The sequence below is a fragment of the Canis lupus genome, chromosome 14 (assembly GCF_011100685.1).
Source record: "Canis lupus familiaris isolate Mischka breed German Shepherd chromosome 14, alternate assembly UU_Cfam_GSD_1.0, whole genome shotgun sequence".
In the NCBI taxonomy this organism is placed as follows: Eukaryota; Metazoa; Chordata; class Mammalia; order Carnivora; family Canidae; genus Canis; species Canis lupus.
This window is the reverse complement of record NC_049235.1, coordinates 32,932,419-32,957,310: the sequence shown is the minus strand read 5'-3', so window position 1 is coordinate 32,957,310 and position 24,892 is coordinate 32,932,419. Positions and strand designations below refer to the sequence as shown.

Genomic DNA, 24,892 nt, shown 5'->3' with positions numbered 1-24,892 from the left:
TAAAGAAATGTCGAGCAAAATTTAGCAAAATTATGCAATACTAAGAGAGGCTATTCAATGTGTATCTTCAAACTCCCTCTCTCTGTATGTCTCCTTAGCACGTGGACATGCTCGCATCTTTCCCATTCAAATAAAAATAAACCCTCCTGAGATACAAATATTATTAGCTACTCTCTGCATTTATACTTTAATTCACAGTCAAGTTTTTTTTTCTAAAGTAGCCTTACACTTGCCACCACCACTTCCTAACCTCAAACCACTGCAATATGGCTCTAACCCCTCACTGTTTCACTGAAATTACTCTACCACACATAGTGCTCAGAACAGTAAATGTAATAATTTTGTGTCTATTCTCAGTACATAGCAACTACAGAGACTCATGGTGAGTCTCAATAAACAGTTGCTGAACGAATAAATGCATGCTTGCATATATCCAAGCATGAAAGAAAACTTAATTAAAGACTGGCTTTCAAGTGATGTTGAGAAGAGAACTAGTTGAACTTCAACTTTTCTAATTTGTAAGAGTTTCTTGACACTGAATGTTATGGCAAGAGGTCTTATAGATCAGATGCAGAATGCAGAAGGAATTTCATTTTTCTGGCAAGCACCAAAAATAACATGTTTTGGATTCAAGGAATCAAAGAATACTTTCTTTTTATGTTTTAATTTTTTCAAGTATAAAATATTTACCTAAGTAAAGAGAAATTTTGAAAATCTGTATTTTGAAAATACAACAAAATATTGAATTGTCATTTCAATAAAACAAGCTAGATTAGGAGCATATTCAGTCTTCTTCAATCCCGTTTCTAATAAAGTCTTCCTTCTGAATTAGTATTTCACAATTTAAATAATGTTCTACTTTTGGGGGAATCTGAATTTATAAATATATTTATATCTTTTTTACTAAAGGCTTTCTTAGTTCTAAAATTCTATCTACATTTATAAACAAAAATTCAGAATTTATCATTTAATTCTGCTAATAATCTTTCAGTAATGAGCTAATTTCTGTCTATGCATGAAAAAAATTATACCATGTACTTTACAGTTTTATTTACTTCCTTTATTAGATATATCTTTTATACTATTTTAAATAGAAGTGTTATGAAGAGTAATTTTATTTGTGATGTAAAGCTTTTTAACACACTTTCTACCCAGACACTTCCTAAGAGCTACATGTGTAAACATAGATGTGAACTAATATCATGACAGGGTGAGGACGTCTTAGGAGGTGAGATCTGCGCTGGAGCAGCCCACTATTTGATAAGGACACCATTTCTCCAAAAAACCCACCATATAGTCAGGACTATATGGTCCAGAAATTAATACCTACCACCTAATAACTCCCTGGGGATCACCATAAATCTAACCTTTTCCATACATATTTGTGCTCTCAGCATGAACCTTACTTGGTCACATTCATAAGAGGCTGGTGTTGTTTCCCAGTCCTGACTCTGCCACTAATGGTGTGATTGGGTCAAGTATTGTTCGATGTCTCTATGCTTCAATTTTCATGCCTGCAAATGTGGACAATAATATTCATTCCTTTGACTTTAAAGAGTTCAGAAGTATTGAAGAGAATGATATGCGGTAAATATAGTAAAATCACTGTCTAACCTTAAATGCTATAACCCTTATTTTCTTTATATATATGGCTTTCAACTTTTTGTCTCTGATGTTTACCTGAAAAATTTCAGTTTATTCCCATAAAACTGTTAAATCATTGTCTAGCTTGTTACTTCATTTGTTTTGTTTTCTTCTGACTTACCCAGTTTATAGCCATCCAAAAGCAGTCACTCAGTCTCTTTCTTACAAAATATTACTGTGAATTAAACTCTTAAAAATTTGGGGCACCTGAGTGGCTCAGTGGCTCAGTGGTTGAGCCTTTGGCTCAGGTCATGATCCCCACAGGGAGCCTGCTTCTCCCTCTGCCTGTGTCTCTGCCTCAGTGTGTTGCTCATGAATAAATAAATAAAATATTTTTTTTAAAAACCATTAAATTCTTAAAAATCCTTTCATAATCTTCCTATATTTCTGAATACCTAAAGAGATATATACTAGCTCCTATTTTACTCTATACTCTTATTTATTCTTCTAAGATAAATTTATTCAGTGCCTATTATGAGCTCTCTGAAGATGCTTGGTATTTAACAGTAAACTAGCCATAGATACTATCCTGAAAGATTTCTCACCTAAGTAGAGAACATTAATTTTAATATAGACATATACACACAAAGATATGTGCAGCTGTATTTGGGCATATTTTTGGAATAAGGTATGTAGTGAGTATTTAGGGTAGCCTGGTGGGTGACAGGTACCAAGAGAAGTTTCACAGAGGGGAAGTATGTGTCAGCTGAGCATTTACAAAAAAGTAAGAACTATTCAAGCATACGCTTTAGGAAAAGCAATGACCATTTGGAAAATCAGCTGTGAATGGCTTTCATGAGTGTGAAACAGAGTTTTTTATGGGATTGCAACTTGTTTAGTACTGTTGGGGCAAGCCATATGAGAAAGTAGAGCAGGGACAGGTTAGGAGAGAAGGTTAGGGCAAGAGGGTAGAAGGGAGAAGGAGAAAGGGTGTGAATGCCACATAAGTACTTCGGCCGTGAAGATGACAGAAGAGGTGTTACATGATTCTTAAGTAGGAGGGTAAGGTGACTAGATTTAAAATTTAGAAAGATGGAAGGTGGACTGGACAAGAGTATGCTGGAGTCAGAGAATGGTCAATAACCGGAATGGGCAATGAACTAAATGGGTATTGAGCTGCAACAGAAGGCATGATGAGAAAGTGGAGGCTTAAGAGCAAATGATGGCAGAAGAATCCCTGATGAGATAAAGGAGAACCAGCTGCCCAGGGCGCCTCCAGCTTTCTGGATGAGGTCACTATGCAGAAGGTGGTTCCGATTAGTCTCCTCCAGCAATCACATTATCACATTGTTCAGTTTAGCTTAAGTGGCTCCTGGTCCATCTCATTCATATATATATATATATATATATATATATATATACTGTTTAATTACTACTTCTTGGAACTGTTATCTATTTCAATATAATTTCGAGTCTTTATGTGCAGTCACTAGTATATGCGGCCCTTCAAAACCCCTGAGACACAGCCAGTTGCCATGGATCAACAGCACCAGAAGAAATGGTCAGCACTGACTTCTGATCCACAGGAGTTTGTCCTTCACTCAACTCAAGTGCTACCTTGCTTCCTGTTCTTTCCCTGTTTCAAAATCTTCCAAGTTACTGGGGCAGGTCTTGTTATTAATTACTTCCCTTTGTAGATTATGATTTTGTGAACTTTATGATTTGGGAATGTTCTTGGTAATTCATTTCTGCCTCAATGGAATTCACAGCTTTATTATCTTTATTACAGATTTTTTTTGGAATACATATTTATAAGAAAACACTCTTATCCATTTCAGACTGATGTAAAAGGCAGTATTTTGCCTCTGGATATATATATATATATATATATATATATATATATATATATATTTTTTTTTTTTTAAGATTTTATTCATAAGAGACACAGAGACATAGGAAGAGGGAGAAGCACCTGTGGGAGTCCGTTGTGGGACTCAATCCTAGGACCCTGGGATTATGCCCTGAGCCAAAGGCAGACACTCAACCACTGAGCCACCCAGGTGCCCCTTCCCTCTGGATATACTAAGGTCGTCCCAGAATCTTGGGGCCCTCGACAAAAGGCCCTTGTCACCACTAGACAAACCTTTAGTAAAACATCTTTTTTTAGCCAATATTCTCTGGATGACAATCTGGATAAATTGGTGAAGAAGTAGTAAGTCAAAAGATTCCGTACCAAACACCATCCTAATAAATACTCTATGTTAGTTGTGGTGGGCAGAATAATGCCCCCTTGGCCAAGTTATCTATGTCCTATTCTCCAGAAAGTGTGATTGTTACTTCACAGGGTAAAAAAGAATTTAGGTGGCAGATGGACTTTAGGTTGCTAATCAGCTCATTTAACAAGAAGGAGATTATCCAGGTGGGCCCAGGATAATCACAAGTGTCTTTTGAAAGAAAAACAAAACAAAACAAACAAAAATCAAAAAGAGAGGCAGAAGAGTGAATGCCAGAGCTATGCAGTCACTGCTGGCTTGAAGATGGAAGTGGGCCTCAAGCCAGAGAATGCAGGCAGCCCCCAGAAGCTGGAAACAGCAAAGAGATGGAATTGCCCCTAGAGCCTCCAGAAAGGAACATAGCCCTGCTGACACCCAGAGATATCTATTTAGGACTTCTGACCTGTAGTACAGTGAGAGCATAAATATGTGCATTTTAAGCAACTAAGTTTACAATAATTTATTATAGGAGCCATAGGAAGCCAATACAGCAGTCTAATGAATTCCACCATTGGCACTGTTTTGGAAGTCTGAATATTCTCAAATATTCGGTTCTGACTAGATCACGTTTTACTGTGCTATATTCTTATTGCATTATTTTTAGGTAAACAAATCAGGTATTAAAGGAAACTTTTAATGATGTATATGCTCATCACTTATCAAAATAACCAGGACAATAATTTACTTAAAATTAGTATTTACTATTTTATCAGATTTGATTTTCTTTAAAAGGTAAAGGTTTTATTAATATATTTTCTTACCTGTGAAAAGGTCAAAAAGAGAAAAAGGAGCAAAAATAAGAGTTTTTTTTTCTTTAAATTTTTTCTGTTAAGGTGTAAGTTAAGGATCATTTATTTTAAACCTAATATGCTAAGAATACTTTGTACATATTAAACAGCCATGACAAGAAAGCAATTTCCAAAATTCAGTCAAGTGGGAACATTTTACGTTTTTTTTTTTTTTTTTACAGATTCCATTTGAGATATTGAATTATTAAGCCAAATAACAACTGTATGATAAGGCCCATTCCTAAGAACAATTTCCCTTTTTTTAGTGCAATGTAAGTTAAAGGAGAGAAAAAAAAAAAAAAACTAGTTAAACCTCTAATTAGCCAGTTTCAAAATGTAGTTAATTAAAATATTTTAGCTTTTATATATGATCTTCAGGGTATGAGATACAATTCTAGTCTCCTACAACTTAATCAGCTGAATATAAAATGTAACGTTCCATCTGGTAAATCAATTTAACAGACATAATTGTGCCCCACCATAACTCAATAAGACACTGAGGAAAACCATTGAAATGCTATTTCCTTTTCTTTAGAAGAGAATTATGTACAATTTCAGCATGCTTTGCATTTCTAAAAGTTAAAGTCAACAGGGAGGTATCACTCTGCTTTACATAAGTTTCCCATGAGAAAATCAACAGCAAAGTATAAAGCCTGTGCTCTTATTCCTGAAACACTCCATAATACTAACTTGGCTTTAACCAGAACATATTATTTGGCAGCTAAAACCTTTAATTAGAGTTGTGGTTTGAACAGATTTTCACTGAATTTATGTTCTATCAGGGCTCAAAGAACAGCATTGTTTTCCTTACCAGTTTATTCTATTTCAGGTGGTTTAAATGTTGTACTTGAGCTAAGAGTAGGGGGAAAAAAGAGAATGTTGCTGATTCTCATTTAATTGGTTTTAATTATGATTTGACATCTCTGAAGGAGAACTGTAGCAGTCAGACAAGAAGAATGAGACACTCCCTTTAACAATTATTAATTGAGCACTTGTTCTGTGCAAAGCTGTATATTAGGTATTAGGGAAGGAACAATTTTATATCTAAAAAGATTCCTGGTTTTTTTTGAAGATTTTATTTATTTATTCATAAGAGACACAAAGAGAGGCAGAGACATAGGCAGAGGGAGAAATGGGTTCCCTGTGGGGAGCCCAGTGTGGAACTCGATCCCAGGACTTCTGGATCATGACCTGAGCCAAAGGCAGATGCTCAACCACTGAGCCACCCAGGAACCCAGATGACTTCTACTTAAAAAAAAAGAAAGAGCTGGTAGAGCAAAGGTCTTCACTTGGTGATGAACTGGACAAGAGGAGAGAAAAGACCATGAAGCCAAGGAGAATCTCATGGTCAAATCTGCATGTTTAGAGCAGAGGTTTTAGCAGAATCAAGAAAAATTAGGACAGGACTTGAAGGGAGGGTGAACTTTTAAATCTGGGAAGTGACAATAATGGCGGACACCTTGGGAATGTCAGCCTGGAATCTATAGAAATGTTGAGAATTAGAGATGTGGATTTTGACCACAAATGAAAAAACTTAAAGGAAAAAAATGAAGATGGTCTTAGATTAGTCTGTTCCTTGTATGAATGAGGAAGCTGAGTTAAACCTCACCATCAGAGGTACCTACTGATTAGAATGAACAAGAACTAGAATTAAAGACCTTCAATAGGGCAGCTCCAGTGGCGCAACAGTTTGGCACCCCCTGCAGCCTGGGGTGTGATCCTGGAGACAGGATGGAGTCCCACGTTGGGCTCCCTGCATGGGGCCTGCTTCTCCCTCTGCCTCTCTCCCCCCCACCCCGTGTGTCTCTATGAATAAATAAATAAAATCTTAAAAAAAAAAAAAAGACCTTCAATAGGGTGATGGTATTTAACACATGGGAAAATTAAAACTACAGAACAACATGCAGAGAGGAGACAACTGAAGTTGGGAAATCCCATGTTTCATGGGCTGCAGGTATAAAGGATGTAGAACTGCAAACAGAGAGGAGAAGCAGATGAAATGAAGAGCAGCATATAAAATTTAACTTCAAAGGGGAAAGAGTAAAAGTTGGTCAATGGGATCCAAAGCTACAAAAGATAAAGAAAAAACCTAAGAAGAATCCACTGATTTAGGGATTTGTAAGTTTTGGTGTCCTATGAGAATACTGATAAAGAAGAAAAAAAAGAGCTAAATCAGAGGATACAGATTTTTGTAACATCATAGCCTAACAGGATAACTAAGGTAGAATAAATGTTTAATAAGTGCTATTCTGAACTCAATCACACAGGTAATGATGGAGAAGATTCAAATTTTGACAACAAAAGGAGGAGGGAAAATTGGAACTAAACTGAATTTTTATTTCTTACAGTCATGGCCTTTTCTCATGTGCCAGCGTCTCCATTCCCTTTCCTGATAGAATGTTTTCCTGTGTTCTCATGTCATTCCTTAGGATTTACTCAGTTATCTCCTCTGGATTATATCATTTACTTACAAACAAGTGAAAGGTATTATGATATTTCCAGGACCTATCCTTGAAATATCCATTCATTTCTCTTCTTGCCTTCTGTAGCACAGAGCTCTTCATCCTTGAATTCTCTACCTCCTTACTTTCTTTACTATCCTGAGTCCTCCCTGAGCATTCTTACTTCTCTCATTCTCTAAGCATTCATATGTATATCCCATTCCTGAGAAAAATGCACTGGCAATATTGTAATTAAGTTATTTATATAATGCCACCTTTAAAGGAACTTCAAGATTTTCTCGAGAAATGATATAAATAAGATGGGCAAATTGTAAAGAAATAAAGTTGCCCAGGATAGATTAGTATCCACAAATAATACGCACTTTCTCTTTTTTTTTAAGATTGTATTTATTTGAGAGAGAGAGAGAGAGAGCACACAAGTGTGGGGGAGGAGCACAGAGAGGGAGAAGCAGACGCCCAGCTGAGCAGGGAGTCTGATGAGGGGCTTGATCCCAGGACCCCAGGATCATGACCTGAGCTAAAGGCAAATGCTTAACTCACTTAGCCACCCAGATGCCCCAATAATAGGCATTTTCAATCACTGTAGTTAGGGGTGAAAAGTGAAATTAGTTTTATAGATTAGATAGAGTCTGAACCAGAAAATATACTGCTAGAAATCTTTCCTGTAAAAATAATAAGCAATTTACCTAAGGATGGAAATTTTGTAATGTTTCCTGAAATATTATTTTAATAGCAAACACTGGAAATACTTTAAATGTCCAATATTAGAGCACTGTAAATAAATTATGATATAGCTGTTATGCTAAATTATTATTTACCCAATAAAATGATATGGGAGATTCAAATTTGATATTAAAAGACATCAAAAAGTGAGTAATATTCTTATGGTGGCAACAAAGAAATTATAATTTTTTCTATTTTATTGATTTATATATTTTGTACAATTAAAATGGATGCCTTCTAATAAAAAAAAAACAGTAAATATATAATATAGTAAGCCAAATAAACAAGTAAGGATCGGATAAGCTAAGGATAGCTACTTCAGTTGAACAAACTGAATAGCTTAGTTCTGACAATGAGAGCTAAAGGAAAAATATAAAGAGTTATATTGTTCTAATAAGTGAGCATATTCATTCTTTGAGACAAACATTATCCTAGCAATACAACCAAAGGGAAATTATTTTACATGTATGTATATGTAATGGTAATGGAAACATAATGCATGTGTCTTTAAGGAACATTCTCTAAAAGATGGAGAAATATTCATCATAATTTTTTCTTATAACTATATTACAAATGAATAACATAATAAATCTAAAAAGTAAAATAGCTTCTACATGGAATATTCAAACATATATAAGGTATGTCTATTAATTCTTATATATCCACGAGCTTATCTAACTCCCTAAAAAAATCTAGCATATTTCAAAAAGTAGATTTTTTTCTTGTACAGTGATTGCAAAGTCATATTCTGGCACTAATTTTACATTTACAGTTTCTCATAATTCTGTTATTAATCAATAAATTAGCTCATATTTGATTGTGTGGCAAATATATTTGGAAAATCCAACTGAAAATTATATTTTATTTCTAGAATAGCTTATTTTTAAAAATGTTTAAATAGTTAGATCCAGAGAGAATACATCAATTTATGATTTTAAATAATTTGGGGATTCCTGGGTAGCTCAGTGGTTTAGCGCCTGCCTTTTGCTCAGGGCATGGTCCTGATGTCCTGGGATCGAGTCCCACATCAGGCTCCCTGCATGGAGCCTGCTTCTCCCTCTGCCTGTGTGTCTGCATCTCTCTCTCTCTCTGTCTCGCATGAATAAATAAACAAAATCTTAAAAATAAACAATAAATAAATTGGTTTCAAAGGAAAGTGTACTTGTTGCATTTTTGAAAACTAATCTAAGTTCGTATGTTAGTTCTAAAATATTTTGAACATATTCATCATTAGACTTAAATTGTAATTGGTACAATCTGAATTGTTATAATTCACTACTTGTATTAGAATATAAAGTTATAGTGGTGCTATAACTTTAGGAAAATTGCCTTTTTCAATGATACTAGCTACCATTTATTTATGTATGAAACAGAGGGATTGAAAGGCCAGGTTCTGAAATAAAACTTACTGCCTTCAAACTTGGCACTGTCCTTCAAACCTGGCATTACACTCACTCATGTAAATAAAATCACTGATCTTTCTGTGTCTGTTCCCTTGTCTAGAAACCTAGTGAAAAACATTGAGATGTATTTCAAGGGTTACTGTACAGAATCACTAAGATATATAGATAAGGTGCTTACAATGGTATTTTGCACATAGTAACCAATGTTATCTATTAGTACCATAAAAATCTAACCAGCTGTCAACACTAATTCTCTTCAAAGTTATTATTTAATAAACATATTTTTAAAACATATGTAAATTATTCCTGCCAGCAGTAATCTCAAAATCTGTAAGTTACCCACTTATCCCTTACCAACTATCACAGCAAGGTAATTTGCTCCTCTCTTATTTATCAGTGTTTTACTATAATGCAACAGCATCTGAAGTAGGCAAACATCATCACCATGCAATTAATCACCATGCAATTAATCACTATGCTCCTCTTGATATTACATTCTTTATTCCAAAAATGACTTATATCACAAAGTTCACAGTGCACTTTTCTCGCAAATACTCATCTCGTAAACCTTGCCTGATTATCCTCTTTAGTATTTTGCAAAATGAGGAATATGACATGAATCTACTGTACTGTAACCAGCATCTTAAAATAAAACAAGTAGAATAGTAAAGAAACTGTCATACATGATAGTTATTGTGAATTTTATTAGTTTTTGTAATGAGTGTGTACTCCACACTCATTCCAAATGATCCAAATGATCTACATCATAGCTAAAAAAATTTAAAAGACACTGATTATATTAAAGAAACATACTGTGATCTCCATTGTTTGGACCAAAAAATATATAAGACAAATCCTGCCACTGAGTAAATTTCATTATTATACAGAAGCAGTGTTTACACGGAAATAAACATAGATAAAAAAGGAAAATTAAGGGAGACGAATTATAAAAGATTTCAACATCACTGCTTCAGGAAAGGATAAAAAGAGGATTTGGGAAAACTTCCTACAAATTGTAGCGTTTAGGGTGACTTTTGAGAATAAGTAGGAAATTCAGACCTGAAGAGACCACTGAAGAAAGTTGCAAGTATGTGTGACAATCACACAATATTTTGAGTAAGAGATTTAATAGGACCAGATTAATGCATATTGGGGAAACCAGGAACTGGTTCTTAGAAAAGATAAAATAATTGATAAATCTTTCATTAAAAGAAAGAGAGAAGACTCAAATAAATAAAATCATAAAGGAGGAGAAATAACAACTGATACCACAGAAATACACAGGATTATAATAAACTGAATGAAAAATTGTATACCAACAAATTGGACAACTTAGAAGAAATGGATAAATTCCCAGAAACATACAATCTTCCAAAATTGAATCAGGAAGAAGTAGAAAATTTTAACACACTAATTACTAGCAATGAAAGTTAACGAGCAATCAAAAACTCCCAACAAAGTCTAGAACTAGATGGCTTCATTGGTGAATTCCACCAAACAGTTGAAGAAGAGTTAATATCTACTCTTCTCAAACAATTTCAAAGAAATAGAAGAACAAAGAAAGCTTCCAAATTCAATCTATGACGCCAGAATCACCCTGATACCAAAACCAGACAAAGACACTACAAAAAAAAAAGAAAAAAAAAGAAAACTATAATCCAGTATCTCCGATGAACACAGATGCAAAAATCCTCAACAAAATATTAGCAAACTGAATCCAACAATATATTAAAAATCATTCACTGTGATCATATGAGATTTATTCCAGGATGCAAAGGAGGTTCAATATTTGCAAATCAATGAATGTAATAATCACATTAATAAGAGAAAGGACAAGAACCATATGATCATCTCAACAGATGCAGAAAAAGCATTTAACAAACTACAACATTCACTCCTGATAAAAACTCTCAACAAAGTATGCATAGAAGGAACATACTCTAATGTAATAAAGGCCACATATGAAAAACTCACAGCTGACATCATACTGAGTGGTGAAAAACTGAGACCTATAAGGTCAGGAACAAGACAAGGATGTCTGCTTTCACCACTTCTATTCAACACAGTACTGGAAGGCCTTAGCCGTAGCAGTCAGACAAGAAAAAGAAATAGAAGGCATCACAATGGGTAAGAAGAAGTGAAATTTGCACTATCCGCAGATGACGTGATACTAAAAGGAGAGAGAGGCCGAGACAAAGTGTTAATACAATCAGATCTGCCTTTTAGAAGAATGAATGCTGGTCAGAGTTTTAGTTTCAGTCCAGGCCATGTAGAGAGCAACTATAAATTCCATTCAAACTTCCAGAGTGAGCAGGTGAGGTAATCTCCACATCAATGTAATCTGTCTCTCTGTGAGAGTGATGCATTCAGGGTTGGTACAAGACCCAATCTGTTCAACTGAATTAGTTAGTCCTGGGAATTTATCAGAACTACTTGGTGGAAAGTGCTTGTTTTTGCTAATCTTGTTAGGCAGCTAGGAATTAGGCCTAGGGCTGTACTAGGTTATCCCTGACACCATTTGGAGACAGCATTACTGTATGTAAAGTCCAGCAGAACCAGTGTGATCACACTGAACCAGTATCTAAGCACATAGAGACTACGAAAATTCAGTTAAAAGAACCCCTCCACATCCCCTCCTATTCTTTTTTAAACTAAGCTAATTTGTATTGGTTTCATGCTACTTAAAAATTAAGAGTTCTAAAAAGCCTAATTCTGCTCAGACATTATACCTTCTTTGGGTGATGTGATTTAAAAATGCTTCCAAGGCTATGTCCAAACTCAGAGGGAGGAGTTTGCTGTGACTGATTAGTGATGTCTGCCTTGGGCACCAGAGAGATTTTGTCATGACACTCAAGCCACATTTCTGCTGCCTCAGTCTTACTCATGCTGTCCTGTATGATGGTAAACAGTCTAGCTACATGTGGACATTTAAAGTTAAACTTATTAAAAATTTTCAAAAAAACTTCTCTCTTCAGGCACACTAGCCACATTTGTGTTTAATTTCAAGTGGCTATACCTGCCTAGTGGCTAGTGAATTGGACAATGCAGATATAGAATTTTCCCACCATTATTTTCAAAGAACCACATAAACATAGCTGAAGCAGGCTAGTAAATGCTCTCTGAGAACTTATTCCATGTTATCTACTTTAAAATATATATATAATAAAATTAAATAGATAATTCCAATTAAATATGCCAAATGCTTATAACTAAAAAATTACTATCTCAATGTCTTCTATCTATATTCTTCAGGTGGTTTAGATCTTTGCTTTTACTCAAGAATATTTATAATCTTGAAATCTAAAATAGTAGCTCCTCTAGAAATAAGGTGGTCCAAATACTAAATTAAGTTAATTTTCAATAACCCTCTCAGGAACCTACTACATGTGCAGCACTCAGTAATGCCAAAAATCCTGTTTTATGTATATTGATTTCTTTACTACTCACTAAGATAAGAAGCACAGCAGAAAGTGTGGTTTGTCAGATAAGGAATGAATATATCATAAACACTCTCTTTAAGGACATTTTTACCATCTAATTGGGAAGAAGAACAAGATAAAAACATCAGTATGAAATATGGTATCTAATAATTAAAATATGATTGCCAGCTTTTATAGTAAAAATTATAGTGATATGAGAATACAGATAAAGAAAATGTCAGAATGAAGGTTTTATAAAAAATGACTTTTGAGGGGATCCCTGGGTGGCACAGCGGTTTGGCGCCTGCCTTTGGCCCAGGGCGCGATCCTGGAGACCCGGGATCGAATCCCACATCGGGCTCCCGGTGCATGGAGCCTGCTTCTCCCTCTGCCTGTGTCTCTGCGCCTCTCTCTCTCTCTCTCTCTCTGTGACTATCATAAATAAATAAAAATTAAAAAAAAAAAGAAAGGAAAAAAATGACTTTTGAATTTATCTTTTATATGGATAGCTGGTAAAGAATGTATAAATCTTGAGATAATAATAAAAATAAGAAGCTTCAAAACAAATAGTTTTATAAAAAAGGAGATCAGGAAACAAAAATAAAGGTGACTCTGAGTTGGTAAATTAAGGCCATTTGATGAAAAACCTAGCATGCCAGGATAAACTTTTATTACAAGCTGCCTTAATACTAAGAAGGTTTTTTAGGAAACAGATAATGGTTTCCTTCAGATTTCTTTGCTATAAAGGACCCTTTCATTTCAAAGTAACCCAGTGAGTGGCTGATTTTAAAGAAAATACAATTGCAAACATTTCATCATTTATTTTCTGTCATCTTTTAATTTATTTTTTTTAGATATGTCTAGAGATGTGTAAGTGTACATATTCCATGGACTTTTTCCCGCAGTGTTTCAAGTTATAAAATTGTGAATATTACAAATTAGGAGTCTTTTTTCAATCATTCTCATGATTATACAACAGATGGCTAAATGCTTTTAAAATCTTAATTATTATTTTTTGCCAATTTCTCATTCCAATCTTATCTAAAATGTCCTGCCTATTTCTAATTGAATACTTTATGGGGAGTGAAAAATATGTCATTAGACTTTATTACAGTTAATTACAATGAATTTGAGACATAATTCTGCAGAAGCACCATTATTTATTTCTTATTTATATGGTCTTCAAATTATTAACATTTTCTTATCTTACTCCTCATGAAACATAATATTTCCTTTTTAGACTTATATAAAATCTTAGGCATCATTTGCTCCAAATCTTTCCCTTAACTAAGAAATCTGAGATCCCAAATCATGAAGTGCTATGTTTAAGGTCATATATTAGTGACAGGGTTAAGACCATAGTTCTACACTCCTTTTGCTATTCCAAGTCCTGCATTATTATACCATCTGGCTACTACCAATAGTTCCTACCACAAATACCATACCTTCATTCCCAGTAACTCATACAGGAAATATGCACTGAGACAGCCATATATCAGGCACTGTGCTAGACACTTTCATATAATACCTTTATTACTTATAATAATTCTGTAAGGCAAGTATTTTCCATACTTGATACTTGAAAAAACAGGTTCAGAGAAGTCCTTTTAACTTGTCCATGGTTACACAGTCCTAAGTGGTAGCACCATACTAAAATTCTCAGCCAGATCTAACTCCAAACCATAAGATTATTTTCCATGCTTTGTCTTTCTAGGCTATATTAGCATTTTCATACTAGTTTCCCCCACAACCAAATAATTCAATTTAGATTTTCAAAGTTCTTACAAGGTTGTTTAATTATCACACAATTTGCAATTGATACTTGCTCTTGGCTCTAACTAGTTATCATCCATATTGCACATACAATCTGTGAGACCAGCTTCTTGTTTATTGAATTGCGAAACTTAAATCATTTTGTTCCTTGATTCTAACTTAACCAAACTAACTTTTGAATAGATAATTCTTAGGAACATTAATTTCTATGCCTTTTATAATTTTAAATAAAAAATCAATTTATATTTTTCTATTTTATAACAAGTCACATTATTCTAAACCATTTAATTCTTAGGTAAATATTACAGTAATTGATCAATTGTAGCATGCACAATCACTAAGAAAAAAATGCAAAAGCAAAAAACATTGCTGGTAGAACTGTGAAAATATCATCCATTGGACTCATTCAGGTTTCAGACATATATTTGTTTAAAAAAATGAGCATTTTAGAATCAATGAAATAGTTTAAAATAGCTACCTTTTCATAATCAAAGTGATTAAATCTATCAAAAAGTCTTCTTGTAAAAAGTAAATTATCTATGTGAAAAATTAAATCTTATTTTAAAAAGGAACTAAATTTTCTAATTTTTGGAGGGCCACAATTGTTTTTTATACCTTATCAAATTTCTAGTTTGATATAATGAGAAAAATTAGAAATACAGAAAAAAAATCCTTATAATTCCCAAATCTTGCTTACACAGTAGTTTATATTCCCTTCCAACTCAATATTTCATCAAATTTATTTTCAAAGTACCAAAATCAATAGGGTGCGGTTCCAATTAAGAAGAGAAAGATGACATACAGAAGAGGATACAGAATAAAATATCATAGAATAAATCATTAGGCAAGGACTTTAGCACAAAGTATTGGATTCCTTCCAAAATGTGATTTAAAATTATTTCAGCCTATTCTGTCACAGTTTTTAGCACATGGATTTTAGTCATGACCAAGCTGAGAAAGACAATCATTTATGCTAATCCTTAAAAAATCTATTATAATTAATTGGTAAGAATTATATTGCTTAAATATAAATCTGTCACCTCAAAAAATTGGAAAGTTGTGTTTAAATATTTTAAAATATTTTATAGGCTTTAAAGTCCATGGCAGACTTCTGGAATCAACTCCAACATGTAAAGAGCTTGGAAATCTTCACTTCCATCCTCACCACAAGAAAAAAGCTGAGCAAAGTAAAAATCAAAGCAGTTTCTTTCCATCCTTCAGAGAATAAAAGTCTCAGAGCGAGGTGCTACCCTGAACTCTGGAGAGCCAGGAAAATACAGAAAATTGCAGCTGAGATCAGCTTACTGGAAGCAGAAGCTCTAATGGAAAAAGTTGACAACTTGCAAGAACACATGGGCAATATAAGCAGAGAGATCTCTAAGACAGAATGAAAAGGAAATGCTTGAAATCAAAAACACAGAATGAAGAATGACGTGATGGGCTCATCTGTGGACTGGATGTGGCTGAGGAAAGAATCAGTGATCTTGAAGACATGTCAATAGACACTTCCTAAGCTGAAAGGCAAAGAGAAAAAAAGAACACAATATACTAGAACTCTGGGACAATTACAAAAGATGGAATATATGTGTAATGGGGATCTTAAAATAACAAGAAGGAAAGGAACAGAAGAATATATAAATAATGGCTAAAATGCACAGGTATAGGAATCTCAGGGAACATGAAGCAATATAAATACCAAAGGTTAAACACCTACATAAATCATATTTGAACTGCAGAAAACCAAAGACAAAAAGGCTATCTTCAAAGAAACCAGAGGATATTAGAAAGCAACTTGCCTATAGAGTAACCAGGATAAGAATTATACAAGATTTCTTGTCAGAAATGATGCAAGCAAGCAGAGTGTAGTGATAGGTTTCAAATGTTGCAATAAAAAATCCAGCAACTTAGAATTCCATATTCAATAAAATCTTTCTCAGACAAACAAAGACTAAGGGAATTTTGCCAGTATATTTGCCTTGCAAGAAATAATAAAAGAAGATCTTCAAAAAGAAAGAAAAGGATATAGTTCAGAAACTTCTATTTATGTAAAGGAAATGAAGTAAAAGTAAAGTATTTTATTATTCTTATTTTTAATTGATCTAATAAACTATTCAAAATAATAATATTAACAATGTATTGGGTGATTTTAGCTTACAGAAAAAGGAGGTGAATGACAGCAATTTGATAAAGGGTGGGTGGGAGGAACTCAGAATGTGCTGTTGGAAGGCACCTATGCTGATAAAGCACTACAGTATTATTTGAAAGTAGATGCAGCTCAGCCACAAATATGTACTTCAAACTCTAAGGAAACCACAAAATAAAAAAGTTTTAAAGAGGTACAAATGATATGCTAAAATGATAGAGAACATGGAATCATACAATGGTTAATTAAATCCAAAGAGGCTAGAAAAAGAGGGGAAATAAAAAAATGATAACAATAAAGAGTAAGTACAATGATTAGAAAACAGTTACACACGTCGTGGTAATAATCTAACAATAGATCAATCACCATTTTAGATGTGAATGGTCAAATACACTTATTAAAAGAGACTGTCAGAGTGGATTTTCAAAAAAGACCCAAGTATATGTGGCCTATAAGAAAACTATTTTAAAAATAAAGACACAGATAGGGTGGCTCAGTGGGTTAAATGTCTGTCTTTAGTTCAGGTCATGATCCCAGAGACCTGGGATCAAGCCCCAGGTCTGGTTCACTGCACAGTGGGGCTTCTGTCTCACCCTCTGCCTCTCACCTGCTTGTGCTTGCTCTTTCTCTCTCTCTCTCTCTCAAATAAATAAATAAAAATCTTTAAAAAGATAAAAAATAAAGATTAAAAGTAAAGGAGTGGAGAAAAATACACCATGATAATACTAGGAAGTTACACCTTAAAACCAAAATGGGAAACCATTATATACCTATTAGAATGTTCAAAATCCAAAAAAAACTGAAACTGAAAATACCAAGTGCTGGTGAGTATGTGTAGCAACAAGAACTCTGATTCACTGCTGGTGGGTGTTCAAAATAGTACAGCCACTTTGGAAGATAGTTTGGCAGTTTCTTACAAAACTAAACAATTTTATCAAAAGATCCAGCTATCACACTCCTATGTATTAACCTAATTCAGTTCAAAACTTGTATCTATGCAAAACATACATGGGAATATTTACAATAGATTTATTCATAACTCCTAAAACTTGGAAGGAACCAGGATGTCTTTCAATAGGTAGATGATGAACACATTGTGGTTCCTTTTATAATACAGTATTACTTAGCAATAAAAAGAAATGAGCTTGGGACACCTGGGTGGCTCAGCGGTTGAGCTTCTGCCTTCAGCCCAGGGCATGATCCTGGAGTCACGGGATCAAGTCCTACATTAGGCTCCCTGCATGGAGCCTGCTTCTCCTTCTACCCATGTCTCTGCCTCTCCCTCTGGGTCTCTCATGAATAAATAACTAAATCTTAAAAAAAAAAAAAAATAAAAAAAGCTTTCAAGCCACAAAAAAGACATGGAGAAATCTTAAATGCATATTGCCAAGTGAAAGAATCCAGTCTGGAAGGCTAAATACATTATACAATATGATTCCAACTATGTGACATGCTACAGAAGCAAGACTATAGAGACAGTAGAGACACCAGTGATTATCAGAGGCTGGTCAGGGGGAGGGATGAATCCATGGAGCGAGAGGATTTTGAGGGCAGTGAATCTCTTCTTTATTATATTGTCATGATGGATACATGATATGACATTATGCATGTGTCAAAATCTATAGAATTTTATAACACTAAGAGTAAACCTTAATGTAAGTTAGGTACTACGCTAATAATAATGTATCTAGTGGTTCATAAATTATACCAAATGTACCATACTCATGCAACATGTAAGTAAGAGCAGAGCCGGTAGGGGGAGAGGGTGTGGAGAATGATATGGAAGCCCTGTCTGTATACTATCTGCTCAGTTTTTTTTTTTTTTTTTTTGTATGTGTGTGTGTGTGTGTGTGAATCTAAAACTGTTCTAAAAATTAAAATCTAACAATTTAAAAGTCAAGTCAAAGGGCAGAAATCAAAACACAACTTAGCCCCAGTGAGCATAAAGTATCAATTAGTGTTCTTCCTATGTTAGATGACAGAAACAAGTCTGCTACTATTTTTAGACACCACATTTCGCTCTGAGATGCCAGGGAAATACAAAACTGGCAAAACCCTTTATTCCAATGTTGACATTAGTACTAAAAGTTTCACATAGCTTAAAAAGACCGTTTGTCACTTTCTCCTCAGTTGTTTGTGAAATCAATAAAAATGTAGCAGAATGTTAGACCTTAAAAAGACTTCCCACAAGAGTAAGATATGCAGTTTTAACTTGATAAAAATAAATGAAGATGAATTCCTCAACATAAAATTAACTAAGCGCTCCCTAAATTCTAGGTATGATCCTCAGCTCATTACACACAATACTTAACTGAATTCCTAAACTAACTGTATGAACCAAGTGCAATAATTATTCCTATTTTACAGATGACAGAGTCATAAGGCCAAGAGGTTAAGTAAATTTCCTAAAATGAGGATCCAGATTTCGAACTGGTAGGTGGATTCAAAGCCTGGTGTTACTATGCCACATTGCTTCTCGATTCTGGGAAAACTTTGTAACATTATCACGAAAAGAATATTCTAGTAATTTAAAGCAAGAATGACTGCTACAATGGAACTAAGAGTACTAAAATAGATAAGAATCCTCCAGTTTTTGTTAATCTGGAATAAGACTCTGAGTGGTATTTTTACAAGCATAAGCACTCTTTTAGTACTATCTGGGCAGAAATGTGGGTGCACGTCCATGTGTGCACATGAGTATGTGTTTGCATATCATGAGAAAAACACAGAAAGAAGGAAAAAGAGAGATTTTAGGACCTAAGATTAAAAAAGCCTTCTTGTATTAATTCTGGATTATAATAACTTGAATAGGTCACCAAGGTACCACATAACTTCTCACTACTATTCTGAAGGAGATTTATAAAGCTGTATATCTCATCTTTGCCTTCTTTCCAATTTACTCAGTGTGGAAAATGACACTGGCCTTCCAAAACCTTAACTTATGTTTGGACCCCTTCCATATTTGAGTCTTACTCTTGTGTTGCTGACCATTAAAATGAGTATTTCAGTGGGGCTGGAACAGTCCACGCCAAGCTTTATAATGGCTTGCACACTTTAAGAGGTTAATCTAGCCAGCCAGTTCACTTTGTTCAGAAGTATTAAATGGAAAGACTATAACATTCAAAGAAAGGCAAAGTTCACTGGGTAAGACCCCAATAATATAATGGAGCATAAAACCTCTAGAATTTTTTTACTATAATATTTTATGAAACATACGTACACACTCACTGGAATAGAATCCAATTCAAATGATTCTGAAGGTCAATTCAAAGTCACCACATATAGCAGTACTTTGAGAGAAATATGTACTATTTCAAAAGTGCCTGGATCCAGACGCTTTCTTTCTCTATTTTATAGTTTATTATCAGTCTAGAAATGTACTATATTAGGGGGGAAAAGTCACATACTACAGTACAATATAATTTGCAGCCAAAACATGAAGTTCAATAAAATACTACAAATTTCAGTATCAACAAATCCTTGTGTTGTGGAACAAAAAGAATCACAGAAGGTAATTCTAAAAGGAAGTGCTATTTTAAGTGTGGGCGATAAATATAAAAATTGAAAACAATGATTTCATTCTCAACTTCACAACTAATTATGAAATCCTTCAATGTTCATTGTTGTCAAAGGAGCAAAAGACTCTCAATTCCTACATTTAAAAGAAAAGTGAATTAGGAATGGGCCTGATTAGAGCCACCTAGTTGTATTATTCTGATATTTCCTAAATGCCCAAATTTTAGGAGCAACCATCATTCTCCTAAGGGGAAGGAAGTAAAGGTCCACTTTGCATGACAAAGGTCAGATCTCCGCAGACAAATGAGCCTTCTATGGTTGACTGTTTCTAGGTTATCACCGTCTGGCTGGGTCCTAGGAGGTCAAAAGAGGTTCCAAATTGTGCTCACTGTTTAAGGGATACCCTTGGGGCCACTTTAATCATTTTAAGGTCATTAAAATTTTTCTTATTCCAGTTCCAGCTTTATCCCCTTAAACCTTGCTAATATAGATTGGCAATTCAGTCCTGATGTAGGTTAAAAAGAAATTGGAAGTATTCAGTATCGTATGCAGATCCAAAGAGAGATCCAAAGAGATCCACTCATTTAACAACTTCTTTTAAATCTAAAATTGAATTCAGTGAAATTCAAGTAGACCACAGAGGGTGATAATCACAGGCCCCAGTAGAAAAGCTTGACTCTATTATAGCTGTCCTGGTATTTACACTATGTGATCAATGCCACTACTCTAGATTTCATTTAATATGATAGAGCTTTATGCAAAAATTATCTTAGTTTCCCCAATCATTACATATGTTTAATTGTAATTATGATAATACTTTGTTTACTATTTTGTAATAACTATTAAATAACAAACATATAAGAAATGTTGAAGTAAAAATTATCACTTGAATCACACTAAATATTTCAATGCTCTTCTATTTATTGCAAAGATATGTCTAAAGTTTCTCACAGTGGACTGGAAATACACCAAATGGATCACATTGATAAAAGTTAGAAGAGTTCTGTTCTCCGTATTTGTAATTAGTGAAGGGCATCTCTTAAGTACTTTAGATAATGTGTACAAAACATCTGTACTTAATTATATAATACTTTTCTTTGATGATAGGAATTGAACTAAGAAATATTTTGAAACCCTCATACAAAGTATTAATGGCTGTTCAAGAACTTCACTGGTATAGTGCTTTAAAAAGTTTGTTTGTATAAATCAATGGCCCGATGCTTCAGATTTTCAATTTTATTAAAAGAATAAACTTGAAATACTAGGCCAATAAAGAAAATATAACACTAGAAAACACAAGGGCTGCATCTTTTCACTATTATTATATATCACACCAACAGAGAAAATGTCTCTCATATTAGTACAGATTTGAATAAAATGTGGTAATATATATAATGAGCAAGATTTCTCTTTGAATTCTGTTGTGGACTGAGAATTTTTACAAGAATAAATTAACAGCTTGCTAGTCATTCCTCACAGAGAAAAAAATCCTAAACTGTTCTCATGGAAACTGGGACACAAAGTATGGGTTTTCAGTACTTGTTCTTCAGTATTGAAAAAGATCAGATTTTCTTTCTGGATGCCTTACTGGTTCCAAACGCCACTTCTTTTCAAAGGCAGTGTCAGTTCTGCAGTCAGTTTTCGTCTCCCAGGGGTAAGAATATATTCAAAGGCTGTGTGCACAGCAGGGTAGAAGTCTTTCTCCATGAATGTAACTATATCACTCATCAGTAACCTCCTGCCATAGGGGGACTTATGTTTTCTTTCCTTTTAGTGACTCCTTGGGCTCTTGAATGCCAGTCACTGCCCTGAGACCTGAGGCAATATTCACATAATCTCTGTCAATAGTTCCTACACATGCCATTGGCGCAACTCAATGTCAAGACAGCAGATCAAAGTCTGCACATTCTAAAACTCATGCCCTTTATGGATCAATTTTCATAAACTATACTCTGTGTTTCAGAAAGAACATGGAAGCTCATTCTTTGCTTTCTTCCTTTTATCCCAGATAAGTTTATTTATGTGGAAGGCAATCTGATTTGTACATAACAGTGTGAAGTTCTTATGCAATACATAAATCTCATTCTCCCCTTTGCACAGCCTTCTGGGGTATTTAATCTCTTGAAGTATTTTACTATACCTATTGTCTTAGAGTAGAAATGCAAAACTCCTCAGGCTATTAAAATAAAAAGGCATGGATTTCTTTGCAATACTTCACCATCCTACCCCAGTGGTTGTACAAAAGAGGGTTGGTGATAAGTTCTTATGACGGATTTTATTTTTAAATCTTCATTATGCTATAGGTAAATTATGACAGACAATAGCTATAGCGTGTGTTTTTACAATCTATATTCATTTTAATGACTCAAAATTGCTTGGGAAGATTAATAAAACTATTGGAAATCATTTTTGCTCTGTAGATTTCAAATACAAGTTACATAGATCTATTCTTCTTAAGTAGACCTGAGTAAAATACAGTGAACCAAACTATCTTCTCTGAGTACCTTTTCAGATCAATTCTGGATACAAAGATTTTAAAATCTACAACTTTCTCTAAAAACTGCATTTGGAAAACAGAAGATTTAGAACAGAACATATACAAAATGATATTTATGCTCATATCTAGCTAAAGTTTAAATATATTTATTACAGAGGTAAGAGCACATAACACATTAAATATGCACATATCAGAGGGCTGAAAAAGGAGATGAGCAAACAAATACTAGCCTTAAGAGCCAGAAGGCGGTTTACTAAACTCCACAAATAGAAGCTTCATTGTCCCAGTTCCCGTAAGCAGATTTTTATATAATTGCATGAGATTATTAGGTACAAAGCATCACTCTGAGGTCTCCTGTAATCTGTGAGACATTAGGCAAGTCACTTACTCAAAAGGTAGCTTTGGTTTTATCTGTTTTCACTACTTAAACAATTAAAAGTTACATGTTTTAAAATGTGTGAGGAAAGAAAGTTTATTATTCCCATTTCTGAAGTGAATGGTTGAAGCTCAAGAAAAATTTAGATAAAAGGAAGAAATTACAGAGGTCCTCATTAGTGGAGACAATTTAAATTTTCTGAGAAATCTAATTTCTGTTTTCTGTAATTGGAAAATTTATTGCTAATAAGATAATAATTTGAATAAAATCCAAATATGATGAACTTTTAAATTAAAAAAGGTACCCGATTATATCTTGAATCAACTGATGTTGAAACTGGCATGTGTACGTGGTGCATGCACATATATGCTTATGCTAAGGACAGGGGTGGAGAGGGCACAATAGCTCTGATGCAAATCCTTTGACTTTCCTCTAGAGGCATGGCAAAATGAAACTACAGGTACATTATGGAAGAGCAAGTGGAGTCTTGCTAAACCAACTTACCAGTTTTTCGAAGGGGGAAATCATCCTTTGCATCCTGTGCTCCTGGTAATGTGTATTTGTAGGACGGAGATGTCCCACTCAGGGGTGGAGAGCTTTGATCCAATGACGTGTGGTGGGCAGCCCTACAAAAGAAAAAGAGGGTTCACCATTTGCTCTGGAGTTTTTACTGTGTGTGGGTCAGCAATAATCAGTTGCACATGCTGTACACGTGTCTCAGCTGTGTTTATGTTCTTTCTTTTTAGTGTGTACAAACCATAGTCTCATATAACCAAGTTCATTTTAGCAGTATGTTATAGAATGTTGCACGATTCCCAAGAATGACCACTGTTGTGTCTGGTCACCTACTTATATAGAAGTTTGCTAATTCACTAAAAGAGAATTCACCAAGAGCCTGAGTTTTGATCATCTGAGATGGCCATGTAGGCTTTCTTAAGCATCATACTAGTGAAAAAGTCATCATCCTAATCCTTTTTAGTCAGTAATATAGAATAGTCAAAGTAAAAGTAGAAGGGACTTCATTTTCAAAAATTGCTAGGTAATAAATAAAAGTATAAGAGGGTGGCTTTTCTATTATAGTGATAGTGTCAACAGCCTCAGATCTCCTGACTTCTATAGCACTTCTAAGGTAAAGGCTGGCACTCACATATTTCTTCAACATGAAACTGATTTTTAAAAATATTTTCTATTCCCTGCATAAATATAGTGAAAGAGAGGCAGCTATATTACCAAGGAAGAGTTTTCAGGGCTGAACGCAAATTATCCAGTGGATATGGACGCCCATAACTATGATACACAAAGAAAACAATGCACAGGGCATGGGATCACCACCATGATGATGGTTCTACCAGTATCATTTATTTGAATTACACATTCTCAAAAAATGGTTTAAGGGCACTTCATCTAGCCCTAACTGGCAAAAAAGGTATTAAGTTCAGATTCCATAAACGAATGATTTATAGTGTTTGGAGTTGGCCCCTACTGAAGTTCAATTCAGTACAATAAAGGATTGCTAAGTAACATTTGACAGTCATGTTAAATATACCCAAGGGGACAGCTAAAGAACTTCCAGCTGACACACGCTTTGCATATAGTTGTTTCCCACTTAAAAAAGGTATTGTCTCTTCTTAAAATGAGCTTTAACCTAGAAGGAATACAAATCAGTTATAAATTATGTGTGCGGTTTTAAGTAATGGTATTTGTTTCTAAATATTTTGTGATGGTAACTGAACATCTGAACATTTTCTTCAGGGACTGGCTTCTCAAGCCAACTGACATGCCTGATAGAAATTACATAAACATTTTAAAAGTACTTATATAACTGGAATCTGCCTCAGTTACCCTTTTTCAATGGATGCTGAGAAGGGCAGATACTTATAAAATAGAATTAGAAGTATAATAACTCTTCAAATAGAATTCCTGGGATGCTTACAA

At 34.3% G+C, this 24,892-nt stretch overlaps 1 protein-coding gene across 28 annotated transcripts in view; it reads right to left on the bottom strand.

Moving 5' to 3' along the window:
- HDAC9 (histone deacetylase 9) overlaps positions 1 to 24,892 on the bottom strand; it is a 911,202-nt gene that overhangs the window by 400,714 nt on the left and 485,596 nt on the right. For all 28 annotated transcript variants that reach the window (XM_038557033.1, XM_038557034.1, XM_038557035.1 and 25 more), the window contains one exon: positions 23,462 to 23,583. In XM_038557033.1, the coding sequence (XP_038412961.1) occupies positions 23,462 to 23,583 (122 nt within the window). The remainder of the gene's footprint in view (positions 1 to 23,461; positions 23,584 to 24,892) is intronic.